At 49.7% G+C, this 16,201-nt stretch overlaps 1 protein-coding gene across 16 annotated transcripts in view; it reads right to left on the reverse strand.

Moving 5' to 3' along the window:
• Positions 1-3,005: 3,005 nt before the first annotated feature.
• Positions 3,006-16,201, reverse strand: part of Pacsin2 (protein kinase C and casein kinase substrate in neurons 2) — a 93,039-nt gene continuing 79,843 nt past the window's right edge. For 10 of the 16 annotated variants that reach the window (XM_006242055.4, XM_063262920.1, XM_039078308.2 and 7 more), the window contains 6 exons: positions 14,529-14,704; positions 12,603-12,723; positions 8,761-8,882; positions 6,746-6,868; positions 6,069-6,265; positions 3,006-4,612 (listed from right to left, as the gene is read on the reverse strand). In XM_006242055.4, the coding sequence (XP_006242117.1) occupies positions 4,500-4,612; positions 6,069-6,265; positions 6,746-6,868; positions 8,761-8,882; positions 12,603-12,723; positions 14,529-14,704 (852 nt within the window). In that variant the 3' untranslated portion in view covers positions 3,006-4,499. The remainder of the gene's footprint in view (positions 4,613-6,068; positions 6,266-6,745; positions 6,869-8,760; positions 8,883-12,602; positions 12,724-14,528; positions 14,705-16,201) is intronic. The other 6 variants (XM_063262926.1, XM_063262921.1, XM_063262923.1 and 3 more) reach the window with 2 other exon arrangements.

The raw sequence follows: 16,201 nt of genomic DNA on the forward strand, positions 1-16,201 counted from the left end.
TGGACAGGCACAGCTTGCTCAGTGTTCTGGAACTGTCTCCATCATGGCTCTAGTTCTTCCAACTGTGGAAAATTCAGATCTGGTTTCGTCCTCGCCCCAGGGTCCTTCTGCCTCTTCCTATTAGAAGGATCTCACAGATAAGACTGAGAGGTCATTGCCCACCCATTTACATGGGTGCTTCTCACCCAGATGGGTCTGTCTCCTGAAAGTATCTGGAAAATGGATGGGGAGGGTGAAGAAATCCTGCCTTGAAAACTCAGGGCAAGATCCTGTACAAGGCAGCAAAGGGGAGAGTGCTTGGCCTATGAAGAGATGGTGGTGGTACAGAAGGTAGCTCGAAGAACAGACTCAAAGACCAGAGAGCCTGCCTTCCTGGGTCTCTTAGCTTCTGGACATTCCCGATAGCCAGTCATCCTAACTGATCTCACTTTGCAGTAATGAGGCTCAGATATTTGATAGTGTCAAGGTACTGTACTCTGCGGTCCATCGAGGAGGAGTCGGGATGCTTTGTATTGGAATTGGGGAAAAGTTTAAGAACCAGGGAGTGGGGTTGGGGATTTAGCTCAGTGATAGAGCGCTTGCCTAGCAAGCGCAAGGCCCTGGGTTTGGTCCCCAGCTCCAAAATAAAGAGGAAAAAAAAAAGAATATTTAAAAAAAGAAACAAAAAACCAGGGAGTGCTTTGCTTTATCTGATCTAGTACTGGACTGGGAGCATCTACCTGTCTTATATCTGGATGGAGCCTTCCAGAATCAACACTTATGACCACAGACATCCTTGTCCCTATACAGGACCGATCTGGCACCTTCCCAAGGGTACACACTAGTTCTGTCTAGCACACAGTAGGTACTCAGTAAATGCCTATAAGTGTATGATTATCTGGTGGATGAATCAGGCTCTTGCCCACCAGGAGAGGCAACCTGATTTATATGTCGCTAGCTGCTTATTATGTCTGCTTTCCTCTCATCTGGCCTTAATTTCCCTCTTCCCTCTGAACCAGGAGGGAGTTAATATGGTGTCCACAGGATTCTTTATAAACCGTCCTTATGCCCATCCTGATGAGGTATAAGCAGTCTCCCTTCAGGCTTGCCTTAACAACCTGAGGCATGCTGGCATGGGTAGCTCTGTTGTGCATCTGCAGAGAACGCTGACCAGTGTTTGAACTTGGGCTGTAGCAGAGTCAGACCCCAGGCTGGTCACTGAACCATTCTTGCTTTAGAGCAGAGGAGCAGCGCTTGGTGGGATGCGATTCCTCTGTGTTAGCTCCCATGGAGCTCCTGTCCAGGTATAGTCTGGGGCTCACTCCATCCCACCTAGACTCTGGAGAGCTCTTGGGGCTGCCTCCAGGAATTTGGCAAGAATATTTACAATGGGCTAGAAAAAAGGAGTAGGCTCAGATAAGCATTTGACTTTGGACTATGACAAGGAAGTAGGCTCAAGATTCCTCAGCTGAGCAATGTGTTCTCTGTATCTTGATTGCCTTGTTAAGACCCGGAGTACAGTAATCATGGGACCTTAGTTTGTGCCTTGACGACATTGTTTATGCCTTAGGACTGACCATATTCTTTGATGTACCTAGAATGATATAAAAGCAGACTGGAGAAATTAAACTCGGTTCAGCCTTAGTACTTGCTGGGGTCATACTATGCTGTCTAATTCTTTCTTTAATCCTCTCTCCCTCCACCCCTCCCCTATTGAGTGACTGAGCTAGGTTGATCACTAGAATCAGCTCAGGGGCCCTAGTGGTAACAGCTTTAAACCAGTGCAGGAGCTACTGGAGGCTATGAGGTCCTGGGATCCCAACCTGGGTGGTATAGAAAGGGCAGCCAAAGGCTGCAGAGGGTCCTGGCCCCAGCCTAGGTGATCATAACCAGAAGAACTTGTAGAATTCTATGGCACCCTACCCCAACCTCCTGTGAAAACTGAGGCCACTGTGTTTAACACCCAGGGAAGGGTAGGAAATAGCAGGAGGTCTGTAAGGAACCCTCAAGCTTCCTTATTTGAATAGGTGTTGAGAAAGAACCTTACGAGTGGTCATTTCATCCCCACTCCCAGCTCCCAGGACAGTGAGGGGAGGTTGGCTGTTCCACATCGTTGAGCTGGAATTTGACTATGGTCTGCTCACAGGGCCTTGGGCAAATCATTGACCCCTGAGTTTCTAAAACCTGTCTATTTTTCTAGTAACTCCAGCCTGCCACACAGCTGCAGGTCAGAGTAGTTTTAGAGCACCTTGGACAGGTGGCTCAGTCTACAGCTGTAGTCTTACTGTGGTGGTTCAAGATATATCCCCAGTTCCCGGCTTGCCAGCTGTGAGATCTGCCTCTGCTTTCTCCCACTTTGTGTTTTCTCTGTGCTGCTTGGAGCAAGAAGAGGCAGAAGCTGGTACCCGCCCACCCAGAGCAACGGGTGGCCTGCTGGTGGGGCTCAAGTACTGCTCAGAAACCCGCAGGGCAGAGGAGGATCACCACACAGAGGCTAAAGGACAAAGACTCAGGCTCTGCCTCTGCTCAGCAAAGTGTCACTGCAGGAATGCCAGAGAAGCTTTACTAGTGCTTGAAGACAGCAGCAGCAGCAGCAGCAGTCCATTCATCTGGACTGGTCAGGACTACCACGCTGGCTTTATCTCCTTAGCTGATCCCAATGGGAGGGGAGGCGAGATCCTTGGAGGCTGTCTGTGCGTAGGACCAGCTGGGACCTGCATTGATCACATTACACCCAGATCATCTACTTGAGAAAACACAACAGAGGCACACAGGTATGGGGAAAACTATGGGAAGAGTGGCTGCTGGTCTTGTTCTGCTAGATCAGGGGAGAGAGGGTGGCACCAGGGATGCCCTCTACAGGGATGCCCAAGATGCCTCAAGTCCCCAGCCTCTGATGGCAGGAACTGAGACATGGCCCTGAGAAGGGATCCGATGTACAGTTTCAAAGCGGGCACACCCCCAGGGAGACAGGTCTATTGGCTGTGTGAACATGAGGGTGGATGCAAGGCAAGGGGGCTGCCAAATACACAGATCAACTGTTTATTGAGTTTTGTTGTTGTTGTTCTAAAATACTATACATTTAAAGGAGTTTCCAAACATTAAGTTCTTGACAGCGTTTGGTCATTCTGTAGCTTAGGAACAAGGATTTCTGCTGGTAAGTTCTCATGACACAGCCACAGCAAAACAGCGCTCGTGCCAAACACTGAAGAAACACAAGTTGTGATGTGCACCATTGCACACTGTCCGAGCTAACAAAATAAAAGTCCTCTTTGTGCCCATCCCTGGGGCTCATAACAGTCCCACTGCACCTGAGGACAGGGCAATTGGAGGAACACGTGTGTGTGTGTGTGTGTGTGTGTGTGTGTGTGTGTGTGTGTGTGTGTGTGTGTTTCGGGGGGGGGGGGGAGTTGAACCCCTCCAACTCTCCAGTGAGTGACACAGGGACTGTGAAGCCTGTGACTACTACAAAATCCTAGGAGCTTTTCCAGTGCTGTCACAAAGCTTGGGCCCTGACCAGTGGAATCAGTCTCCCCAGTATCTCCACTCTGAGGTTAGAGCCACATCTTAACTGGGTGGGGCTGTTAGCCAGCCATGCCTGGACTTCAATGTCGTGGGCTTCAAGCAGTTGGCAGGATCTGCTATCAGAAGCCACCAGCTCTCATTCAGCAGAGGGTGAACTCTAGAGACTCTCAGTATCAAATAATATATACAGACATACAGGAGACACGACGGTCTAATGTAAAGCACCTCAGTCTACAGAGGCAGCTGTTGTGAAAAGTTAGTCTTCTCACTGTTAACTTTCCAAATCACTAATAAAACTGTTAATCTGCAAAAACTGAAGCATGGATAGAGTGAAAATACTTTCTAAATATGGAAGTGTTGGGGACATTGCACAGGTTACTCCTGCAACTGGCACTTGCCAGTGAACCCCTGCTGTAGCAACCCCAATCTGGACACAGCACAGAGAAATGAAGACAGCTCACGTGGAGAAGAACATCTCAGATCAGTGTAGGCCATAATTTAACTGACTGGAAGAGCATATAAAAAAGTATAACTGTACATTGCCTTTAAATTAAAACCTCAAACTCTTTACTCAGAAATGGCACGTAAGAAATGTTCACTGAACTTGCAGGTAGGGCCTCATCAGAGAAAATAATCAATGGAACCAGAATCAGTATGATCCGTCATTGACTCAGGAGAGAGAAGGGCAAGAAGGTGCAGATCCATGATAGAGAGCTGGAGGGTGGGAGGGACCTGGCTCGCTGTTGGACCGTATCTTCCTGTGCCCAGATCTGCCCAGATGTGCTTGGAAAGGGGCCAAGTGTGCAGTGAGATCACCAGCTCATCTGCCTTCACAGCACACCAGGAAGCCAAGGACAGCAGAGCCATCGTCTTTTGCAGGGGGAGTGGATGCCTACATGGCTGCTGGGGCACTAGAGGTGTCACTGCCCAGGTCAAGGCTAACGGAGCTCCTGAACTGCCCGTGTCCATCTCTCCGCCAGCCTGCCCATGGACTGTCACTGGATAGCCTCGACATAGTTGGCTGGGTATAGGCCAACCTGGCCACTGTCTAAACGTCCCTTGCACCAACCCTGTTCATCTTCATCCTCTATCTTGGTCAGCTCATCCCCTGCAAAACAAAAAGAGAGTGGCCTTAATGATAGTGTGGGCAACACTGACCATAGAAAGTCATCTGTACATACAATACCATGTGATATAAAACATGCCTGTAGGGGTTGGGGATTTAGCTCAGTGGTAGAGCGCTTGCCTAGGAAGCGCAAGGCCCTGGGTTCGGTCCCCAGCTCCGAAAAAGAGAACCAAAAAAAAAAAAAAAAAAAAAAAACAAAACAAAACAAAACAAAAAAAACCCATGCCTGTAGAAGGAGCCACAGAAGGTCTCCAGGGCAGAGGGATAGGCATCCTCTTGCAGGTAAGGCAAGACCCTGGATATTTCACTACTAATTTGCATTGAAAGTTTCTGACACAGAGGCCACTATGATCTGAAGATGGCAGCTCTCAGAGTGACCCTGGAGCAAGCAGCAGTCCAGGTTAGAACCATTCCAGGTTCAGCCTTGCGCCTATCCGGTATGTCCCAGGCTGCCTTGCTTGGCAACATGCCCCATGTTTTCATTCTGTGTGGTGGCTCAAGGTATCTTTGGGGCTTTGAGGTTTTGCTTCCTGAGCCACCACTGGCCTGGCAGAGACCTGGGCACACAGGATCTGCTCCCTAGACCCTTCCATCTGCAGACAAGGGGACCACCGAATGCTAACCCACAAGGATGCAGAGCATCTGAGTGTGCTGTGTTATCATGGCACAGGAGCTCACTCTGTAGGCAGTAAGGGAAAGGGCCCCGTGAAAACTGCCTTGGTTCACAGTGAGGACAGAGGGTGGGTCTAAAAAGATGAACACATCGAAGTCTGCAGCACTGAAGAGGTAGATCAGTAGGCACATGAGATACCCAAGCTACACAGCCAGGAGGGAGGACAGAGTTCAGGACCAGTGATGACACTCTGACTAGCCCCCAAAGCCTTTATAAATCATTACTGTTCTTATAATCTTGCTTTTAGTGACAGGCTAAACTGTAAGCATGGCTTCTTCTGAGAAGCTTATGCCTAGGAAAGCAGAGACAATGAACTAACACTGAGGTAGGTAACCCAGAAATATTTCAGCTACATGGCTTGGTGGGTGCGATATTGACTATTGTGTGAGACAGGTTAGTGGGTAAACATGAGAACACAGCGATCTTAATATAACTAACAGCACATGAGATGCCTACAAAGTCAGAGGTCGCACCATCAGCCGGTGACTAACAGCCAACTGACAGTGAAGGTAAATGGCTTATAAGGCACAAGTCAGGGATGGAAGGAAATGGCTTTCAACAGGCCCTACACACACTAGAACAGCACATTATCATCTTCCTGGTTGGGATAGGATCAGGATATGCAAAGATCGGGCAGGGAAAGGTACTGTAGTGAAGACCCTCATGTGAAACTAGCAAGAACTTGACTTCAAAAACAAGACCAGTCCTGCAGCAGGCCGGATATCCGCCTCTATTCCCAGGAGGGTATTTGGGGAGGTTACCTACCAGCCTTGAAGCTCAGCTCATCGTGTTCTTGTCCCTCATAGTCATAGAGGGCTCGAACTCGCACTTCTGTTCCTGAGGTAGTGTCCTCGTCAAACGGGTTAGAGTCCCCATTGGCATCCGTGGAGGAGAAAGGGTTGTTAGACTCATCATCAGACCAGTCAGCGGGGTAATTCTGAGTCTTCTCATAGCTGCTGACACTGCAACAGAGGATGACACGAGGCTCTTAGCACAGCACTGACAGAGAATGGGTCCCCACCCAGAGTTCCTGCCCCGCAGGCAGGTGCAGCCAGGCCTTCATGCCATCCACACTCATCCTGAGTCTCAAGAGAAGCTGGAGGCTGTAAATATCCCAGAGCAGTGCCTGCAGGTGGAGCTTTACCCCTTCAGCAGGTCCCCTGGTTTCTACTGCCTGCCTGTCTTCCTGTAGTGGTGTTGCTCAGGCCTTAAAGGGTTAACACGGGACAGAGAAAAAGCAACCAAGAGTGTTAGCTGTGCCCTCCCAGAGAGGTGAGGTGGAGAGGCCTGACCCTGTCCCAGCAGGTCTGGAATGTGCCCAGGTCCTGCAGGACCCATGCACTGCTGAAGTGCTGAGGGGTGAGACCCCAAGAGACCCCTGGATAGAGAGAAGAGACACAGAAAGCAAGGTGGAAGCCAGAGGGAAGTGTGTGTTCACCAACTTTTTGGCCTTAATGTCCTCCTTCTCACTGACGCTGCTGCCCGTGTCGTCCTCGTCCTCGAAGGGGTTGTAGCTGGACTGTAACTGCGTGGACTGGGCGGGGTTGCTCGGGACACTAAGGTTGCTATGGGGAGAAAGAGAGCTTTCAGGGATCACAGCTTGGGGCCCACTAAAGGCCCTGGTGAGGAAGACAGTGACAGTATCTCTGGAGTCACAGCAGCTCCCCATTTGATGAGAAAAGGATGCTGATTGAAGGTTATTTTAGTCAGACAGGTGGCTAATTGCCGATGAGTCAATATACCCTGATCAACTGTAAGTTAACTGTCCACCACGCATGCACAAGTACTTCCTGTTTCAGGGTTTCTCTAGTCCCTGTCCCCTCATTTCCACATACGGCTTAGCCGTGGGACAGATGGATGGGAAGCAGCAGCAACAGGAAGACTATCTATGAAGCAGGTACTCCCAGCTCTGTGGTGACCCTTCTAACTACCAAGTAGGTCCCTGGCCAGCTCCCTGGTGCTGGAGTTTCCACAGCTAGGACTAAGGTTTGCTGCATGGAAGTGTCCTCTAGAGTTCTGGGGTCAAATCATTCTTGTAACTTTGTCAATTTCTTCCCAGCGCAGTGTGTTAACTAGAGCATCACTGGGCACTAGGGAGAGGGATGAGGGGCTACAGGGTGTAGAACACTAAATAGGGAGCCACCACAAGAAGAACATATAGAAAGAGTCATCCAAGGCCAGCAGTACTCAATCTGTGGGTCACGACACCTTTGGAGGTGTGTCAAATGATCCTTTCACAGGGGTTGCTTAAGACTATCAGAAAACATAGATATTTTCATTACAATTCATAGAAGTAGCAAATTTCATGGTTGGGGTCATCACACCATGAGGTATGGTGGATGGATTACTGAATCAGGAAGGTTGAGGACCACTGGGCTCTCTCAGCAACAACTGTCACTTACCTACATAAGTGGCCAGGGCTTTGGTCAGCAGCATCCTTAAACTGAGAAACTACCACTCCAGAGCCAAGCATGTGAGGATGGGGAAACCCCTCAGATGCTAGAGTGACCCTGACTGGCTGTCCATGTATAAGCAGTGTGCTTTACACTAGCAGACTCTTTGCCCTACTAGGCTCCCTGCTCTAGCTGGCTTTGGAGGGTCTTGGTGCTGGGCACTGAACTGGTACATTCTGTCTAGCCCACAGGACCTCCAGAGTCCCAGTTCCTTCCTGCCAATTCCTAGGCTTAAGCACACCAGGAGGACCTCTTGGTTCTGAGGTTGAAGACTCAACACAGCTTTCTGCAGAGCCTCCAAGCACAGTAGCTGAGCTTTGTGTGTGACTGGGGAGCCAAAGATGGTATGGGCTTAGTGTCTGGGCCATAAGCATGTCACTAGAACCTGAGCTAAGGTGACCATTATCTAAGCACAGAGGCCTCTAGCCAAGTCCTACAGTATACACTTTCCAGAATGTTCTAATGACCACAGTTGGTACTCGTTCTATACACAAGCCTTTTTAGACAATGAAGACAAGGGGGTGCTCTGTTCAGAGTGCTGGACCTGAACCCAAGGCCTTGACTTGCCAGGCAAATGATCTGCTGCTGAATTACACTCCAAGCTTACTTAGAAATAACCAACTCTAAGGGGGACATCTGACCACCCCCACTGTTCTGCATCTGTTAGCACGTGTACGCAGAAGTCCCAAAGGGGTGCTCCCACTGATATGTCTCTATCTGCTGTGTCCACCAGGGCTGCCCCATGGGAATGAACACAAGCAGCTAACACCAGCACCGCCCTTGCCAGGACAGGCACAGTGTGCAGAAGGCTCCTTTTCTGGATCTCTCAGGAGCTCCAGCATGAGCACAGAGAGAATAGAGATGGGCTCTACTCAGAGCTCAGGGCGTTGCCAGAACATCTGGCAATCATCCACAGGCCCAAGATGGTGGCATCCCAGGACCTGCAGATGTCCTCATGTCTGAGAAGACAGTCAGTTTAGACTGAAGCTGTGACTGAAGCTCACCTGCTAGGCTTGTTCTGTCCAGACTGGTCACCTGTCTGGTTGATTCCTGTTAGGGTGACACCATCAGCAGCCTTCTTCTTCTCTCTTCGGCTGAGAGTTCGATTCAGATCTGCAGACCACTCCTGGGCAAGGGGCCACCAGAAGGAAACGGGAAGTTCAGTTCTGGGGAACCACAGTGGTCCAAAACAGCTGCTCAGCCAGTGGAGACCCACCCCGTGCAATTGCAACATTCAGTCTTATGGCGCCTGCTCTCTCGTTTCCCAGCAAACCTCAAGCTGCCTCTCAGGTCTAAAGGTTATGACAGTTGGCACCCATATAATCATAGGGCCCTGACATAAACATCAGACTTGTTGGTGACAACAGAACTATGTCTGAGGGTATATAGTTTTGGGGTAGTGTTTGTCTAACATACATAAGGTTCTATCCTCAGCAACATACACACCACACATATATGCCCTCAGAAACACTGCATCATGGCCGATGATGCTTACTGTCTTTATTACAGTGCTGGAGAGCCTTCTAATCCCATCCCTTGCTCATCATGGCTCGTAGGCTCTATCCTCCCTGTGTCAGCATGGGGTCCTGTGGTCTGGAGCCAGTCCTGTGGGGAGCCTGGCTGAGGTCCAAGGCTTAGTTAGACCTTGAGGACTAAAGACTTTCTCCATTTATGCTCTGAACTCTAAGTCACAATGTTAACAGCTATCTGAAGGAACCTGAGCAAATCTGCTACATAGGAAACTGAACCCAGGCCTGAAAATAAAAGCAGAGGCTAGGTGGCTATCTCATAGTAGAGGAGGTCTCCAAAAGGCTCCCCCTGATATGTCATGTCAGTATTTTTTTGGGTTTTTTGTTTGTTTGTTTGTTTGTGTTTTTTGTTTTTGTTTTTGAGACAGGGTATCTCTGTGGTGTTCCTGGCTATACTGGAACTCACTCTGTAGACTAGGCAGACCTTGAGCTCAGAGATCGGCCTGCCTCTGCCTCTGCTTCCCAAGTGCTAGGATTAAAGGCATGCCCCACTACTACAGGGCTTGTAGTACCACTTTTAATCAGAGTAACATGCTGGCAATTGTCAAGAACAGAAGGTTTACATCCTGTTGTAGGTCGCCCTAGTGCTGTTTGTACTTTGATGTTAATTCCACTTCCTCAAGAGGGGCTGCACCCTTTGGGGCTGGAGAGGTGGCTCAGTGGTTAAGAGCACTGGCTGCTCTTCCAGAGGTCCTGAGTTCAAATCCCAGCAACCACATGGTGGCTCCAGGCCATCTGTAATGGAATCTGATGCCGCCTTCTGGTGTGTATACAATAAATGAATTATTAAAAAAAAAAAAAAAAGAGGGGCTGTACCAATGAGGAGTGGATCATGTACATACTCAGTGACTTCATGTGAACCATCTCCCCATTTTAACTGGTCAAATAAAGGCTAGAGCCCGTGATTGGGCAGTGGAAGGGAAAGATGGGACTGGAGGTTTTAGAGTGGGAAGAGAGCAAGGAGAGAGGCAGACCAGTTGACAGAGGAAAATGGAGGAAAAGGAGGTGGAAGGAAGATAAAAGAGAACCATGTGGCCTGGAGAAGCTGTAAGTACCAAGGGACCTCATAGCTGGGGAATAGAGCAGTGTCGTGGTGAATCTGCCCAGTCTAGACGTGCGGTTTATAACTATAATTAACTGAGTTGTGTGTTCTTTGCATGGGCTAATTGGGGTTCGAGATTTACTCCAACAACGTCCCCAAAGAATTTCTGTTTTTCCAACAAGAATTTCTACCAACAGTTGAAATATATAGTTGGAAAGGTGCTAGGTTTTAATTTTCCAGAACGATACCATGAGTTATCCTTAATGAGTCTACTTTACCTCCCAGCTCCATGTATCAAACACGTCTAACTATAATCGGTAAGATGGCTAAGCAGGTGAAAGCACTCGCCCTGAGAGGGAGACAGGCTGAGGGCAAGCCCAGACCCATGTAAAGACGGAAGGACGATCAGCTCCACAAAGGTGTCTTCTGACTCCACCCTCCTCTCCTCTCCCCTCATCCCCTATACACACAGATTAAACTTAAACCCAAGGTCCCTTAGTGCACAGCTTTGCCCCTCTTACCAAACATCAGGGCCACAAGTCATCTTAGATTTGCACCTAACCTAGCTTTTGATTTGTCAGATAAAAAAATAGAGGCCAAGAAAAACTGAGGTCTCTACGCAGTCTTGGGCCACAGCCCTGAGCCAAGTCATCTTGTCTGTTACTGACCGTGCTGATGGAGATAAGTGGGCTAAGAACCCAGGGGAACCTCGAGGTCCCCATGTGACCTCTAAGTGTAAATGTGACTCTTGGGGATCGAGGGGACCAGGAATGTTGAACGGAAGGACTAATGTCAGCCTCTCCACCACAGAATTGGGGGCCAGTACAGGCAGGGGACTGAGTGGGCTGACTACATGTAGCAGGAAGCTTGGTGATCCTTGAGTTAATCATAAAAAAGGAACTTACTTCATCCTTGTGGCATGAAAAGTGAAAACAGCTTCATTAGAGAAAGTCAGACACAACCTGGTAACAGCTAACAATGTGAACACAGGGAACACAGGAGGGCTGCTTCCTAGCCAGGGGCCCTCTGAGAAGCCCACAGACTCCGTGTCTTCCTAGAGGGAGAGCCCTGGCCAGTCTTTTCCACAGTTCCCCTTGTTGGGATAGCAGGCACTCTGAGGGAAGCAGCAAAGAATCATGCACATGGGAGTCCTGGGCCACACTAGGGTACCATGCAGACTGGAAGCTGAAGCCAAGCCATGCCTAAGGCAGTACACTCAGGATACTTCTTCCCAGTGTGCTGTGCCAGGGAAGAGCCACTCCCTCTATGGCCCCTTCCACTAGGAAAGGCCCTGGACCACAATGTCTCCTGGGGCCCCACCTGTTCTGCAGCCCCCTGATGGGTGTATGCAGGGGATGCTCAGCACAGCTCCCGCCATTTAGAGAAATCATGAATTTCCAGAAAACAGAAGTGTGGAGGTGAGGACTGATGCGGGTGTTAAGGGCTGAGGAACTTGTGGGGAGCCCAGGTCTACGTGATTACTGAGCGTAGATCAGCTTATGCCCCGCAGTAACTCTAGGGAGCTATTCAGATTTTAACATGGAAAAACTAAGCCACATAAGAGATACCTGCTGGCTGGAGTCCCACCAACGCTACTGTGTAAGGACAGATGCAGCCAGGCTCTGGATACGTCAGGCCAGAAAAGCTACAGGGCCATGCTGGAGGCATCTGTCTGGCTTGGAGGACTCCTCAGCAGTTAGAGGGTAGGGGCTCCCAACACATCAGTGAATGAGGACAGAGTACCCTTCCTTCAGGGAATAGGGCTGGTGGTACTTCAGGCCACTACCTTCTACACCACAGTCAGGGAACTGGGTGAGCCTGGTGATCAAACCCTAGCCTCAAGGTACCAAGGCCCTTAGATTTATAGCATAAAGACACTGCACAGCCCAAAAAATTGAACAGGCATACTCATTTGAGCCGAAATTCATTAGACTTACAGCCTAAGGCAGGGAAAAGCACACTGAAAATGGTTAAGAAAAGCAGCTCACTGATACCGGCCCCACCTGGGGCCCAATACAAGGCCTGGAGATACCAGTGGGATACCCCTGTATGGTGGGATAAACACGAGTTGTTTGTTTTGTCTGTGACAAGAGGGAGTGCCACTGGTAAGTGACAGTATCCGAAGGAGTTTAGATACAGTGACTGGGACACTAGACACTTGTCAGGACGATTGCATACACAAAGCCCAGAGTGAGAACATTTATAGCTCAAGTAGAGGGGGGGTCTCCGTTCCCAATTACAGGTGAGCAGAGTTGTAGGCACACAACCTCCTTACCTCAAACTGTGGCCAGTTCATAGCCATGCCTGGCCCATGGTTAGCTCGGAACCACCTCAGGTCCTCCACAGCATCAGCTGCTTTGATGCTCTGCTCCAGCTCCCGGTAAATGCCTTTGTAGCTAAATCGGAGATAGAATGACAACTCTATAAAAGACAGGGACAGCTACCACTCCTCAAACCAAAGCAGGCCTTGTAGCCTGCACAAGTCTGTTTCCCACACACAGATGAGGAAGGCCACTTCCTGACCATCACATGTACAGATGCAGACACCATCCTCTAGAACCTGGGACCCACCCTCAAACCAGGTGGCACACTGACACTTGCCCTGCATCATCAGAGATCATGCTGTGCTGTGTGGGTAGAGCTGTGCAGTCTCGTGGAATCTGGTCGTGTTGAGGAAGAAGCCATTAGAGCAGAATGTCAATGTGCCCCCTCCATTTGTCTTAGGAGCTGGAGGTTTTCCTCCCCGTGTGAAGGACAGTATGGTGGGAGGAGGGCAGAAGTACAAGACCCAGCCCAGCCTCTCAGGGACAAGAACATGGGTCTTGGCTGGACCTGGTATCTCACTTAGTAGCTCTATAGGTGTCTCTTCTTTTGAGCCTCAGTTTCCTTCTCTGCTGTGTGGACATAATACCTCTGTTTAAGGAAGGAACTGTTTCTCCAAATCCAACAGCTGAAGGCCTAGCCTGAGGATGTGAGCTTTGCTGAAAGCAGCCTTTTAGAGGAGAACAACTTAAAACAGGTTCACCAGAGTGGCTCAATGCAGCAGGTTGAACTCTAATGGATATAAATGTAGCATTTCCTTATACTGCAGGAAAAATCTGCTCTAGATACTCGAGAATGGATGGCCAGAGGACTGGAGAGAAGTGGTCAGATGTCCAGGAAGCTAAGGACTCTGGCAGACCCCACAAGCTGGGAGAGGCAGGAAGAACCTGTCTGGAGCCTTCAGGGGGGGTGTGGCCACACCTTGGTTTATGACTTCTGTCTTCTAGAACTGAGTGATGAGCTTCCCTTGTTGTCTGACACCCAGATTCTGTTATAACAACCCTCTTGGTGACTACATGTGTCATCCTCCCCAAAGGTGGCTCAGATCAGAGATGAGCTGTACTGATTCTGGCCTTAGCCACAGGCCAAGTACAAGCAGAGTGGAAGGTGCTTCAGACACAGAAGAGCAGGACACGGTCCCAACCTCGTCCCTCTCCTCTAACAGCTGTACAGCAGCTCAGTGTCCTCATCAGCCTGATGGGGACAACGCTGTCTACTCTCCAGGCTGTCACAGAGGTGAAATGAATGACAACAGAGCAGCCACACAATGACTGCTTTCCATCGTTTTAAAGAGACAACTGACATGGCGTTTTCCACTGACAGCAAGCTTTGACCTGATGTTCATTTCTCAAGGGCTCTCCCAGATGGATGTAGGAAGTGGATTTCTATCTCTGTCCCCAGTCATCTGGGTCTCCTGATGTAGGCACACCGTATCACAAGTCAAAAGGAAGTGCCTCACTGTTCTGGTCTCCCCAGGGCCTTCAGCCACCAAGATGTCAAGGTCAAGCTGGCAGCAGAGATGAGAAGGCCTCATCTTCATGAGGCATCTACAAGGGACTGGGGCAGAAGACATGAGGCCTGGGCAGTGCTGCAGCAGCCCAGATGGATTTCTAGAGTGCTGGGTCTGGTCGGGCCTGTCTGTGGCACCAGAAGAGACAATGCCAGACCCATTTGTAGCTGACAGCATCAAGTCTGCCATGCCTGCCCTACGCAGACTGCCTTCCATGGAGGTGTTGTATGCTGCCTCTTCAAGCCCATCTCTGAATATCTGGAAATGGTGTGAAAAGCCCTGCCACCCCAAGGCAGCAGAGCATTACCCTAGTGTTGTCACAGCAGCCCTTGTCACTGACACTGCTAGGCTTTGGTCAAGGGAACTTACCTAGCCACATTGGACAGGTCCAAGTGCTTCTGAACCTCCAGCAGAACCTCTCGGAAGAAGCGCAGGCGCTTCTCTTCAAACTGCTGGCACTGCTCGAACACCTGCTCCATGTTCTCCATGTACTGCGGTGTAGTCTGGTCAAGCTCCTTCAGGGCCTTCTCATACTTGTCCTTGGTCTGTGTTGAAATTGTCACAGACAGAGGGTTGTTTCCTTCTCACGTTTGTTTACTCCATAATGCCATATGGCTTCCCCCCAACTCCCCACAGGTAGATGGAGGTGAAAGTTACCCCAGTACTCAGAAGGGGTACTGTTTGGCTTATAAGGGCTCTAACCTCATTAAATTCACACCTGGATGGATTATTAAAAGGCAGGGCCCAGTTTGAGGAAGTAAGCCTCAGAGATTGTGTCTCAGGTGGATCTACCCTGTCTTTGAACCGGTCCTTCCAGTGCTGTCTCTGCCTTTTCTATGGCAGCTCCTACTTGCACGGTGCTCTGACTTAATGCTCCCACTGTCACTGTACTCTAACTTGATCCCCCCCACCCCACTGTCATGGTGCTCTAACTTGAGCATCTGGAACAACAGAGCCCAGGCAGCCTTTCCTCACGCCTCTGAAACTGAACTAAGATAGACTGTTCCTATCTAAGCTGTTCTCAGGTATTCGACAGAGTAAGAACAGACTATCTGAGTGCCCTGAGAATTAAAGATAGCATTATGGGTCTGTCTGAAACTACTTTTAATTCTATATACATGAACACATGCATACACAGATACACTCTTCCAGGGAAGGTACCCTGGCCACTAGAACAATTTCTCTGTCTTTTCACACTGGGGCGCCAAATGCACCCATGTAACCCAGGACCCAGGTTTAGAGGCCCTTTCTGTATTTTCTACAGAAACATCTCTGTGAGCCTTTCCTGGCCCATTAGAAACAGTTTCCACTCACATTCTGGGACCTCTTCCTGTTTTTTGAACCCCTTTCTCTTAGTAACTGGTTTCTTCTTCTGAAGGTAAGAGATGGCCCAGCTGGGTCCCCCATGAGAAAAGGAAAGGTCACTGATGCAAGAACAGAGCTCCACAGAATTTATTACACCCTACCAACTTTAGCACCATCCCATGCCCCAACATGGAAGCCCTGGGTGGGAACCCTGGACCACAGACCCCCAGCGCTGAGGAACAGGAGCCTTCAAGCCACAAAGCCTTCGTGGAGTCTTTGGAGAACCACAGATCCACTCTTACTGGATCCCCCACTTTTGCTTGGCTATACTGAGGCTGTATCCTGCCCCAGAATCAACCAGGGACTGAGCAGAGTCATCACTATTCAGAAAACCCCAATGTAGATGTCGGAAGTCCCTGGTGGCTTATCGAGATGCTGTGCACCTGATGCGACCGACCCTCCTCTCATGGCCTAGCCAGGAAGACATCTGTGAGCAACAGCTGCTGCTAGCTGCTTCTCTTCTCCACCATTCTAGGGCCTGAGATCACTGGCTGACCACCCAGGAAGGGAAAGTTCCAAAAGGGAAGCCACCACTATAAACATCTGCCTCCCTGTGACACTTTAGGTCAGACCTCACACTCTCGGTCTGTTCTGCAGAAGCACCATCTAGTAGTATCTGTTGTGAGTGGTGAAAAAACAAGGCTCCCCCCTCTCCTTCCTTCATGCACAGACACAGA

Source organism: Rattus norvegicus, chromosome 7 (assembly GCF_036323735.1).
Source record: "Rattus norvegicus strain BN/NHsdMcwi chromosome 7, GRCr8, whole genome shotgun sequence".
NCBI lineage: Eukaryota > Metazoa > Chordata > Mammalia > Rodentia > Muridae > Rattus > Rattus norvegicus.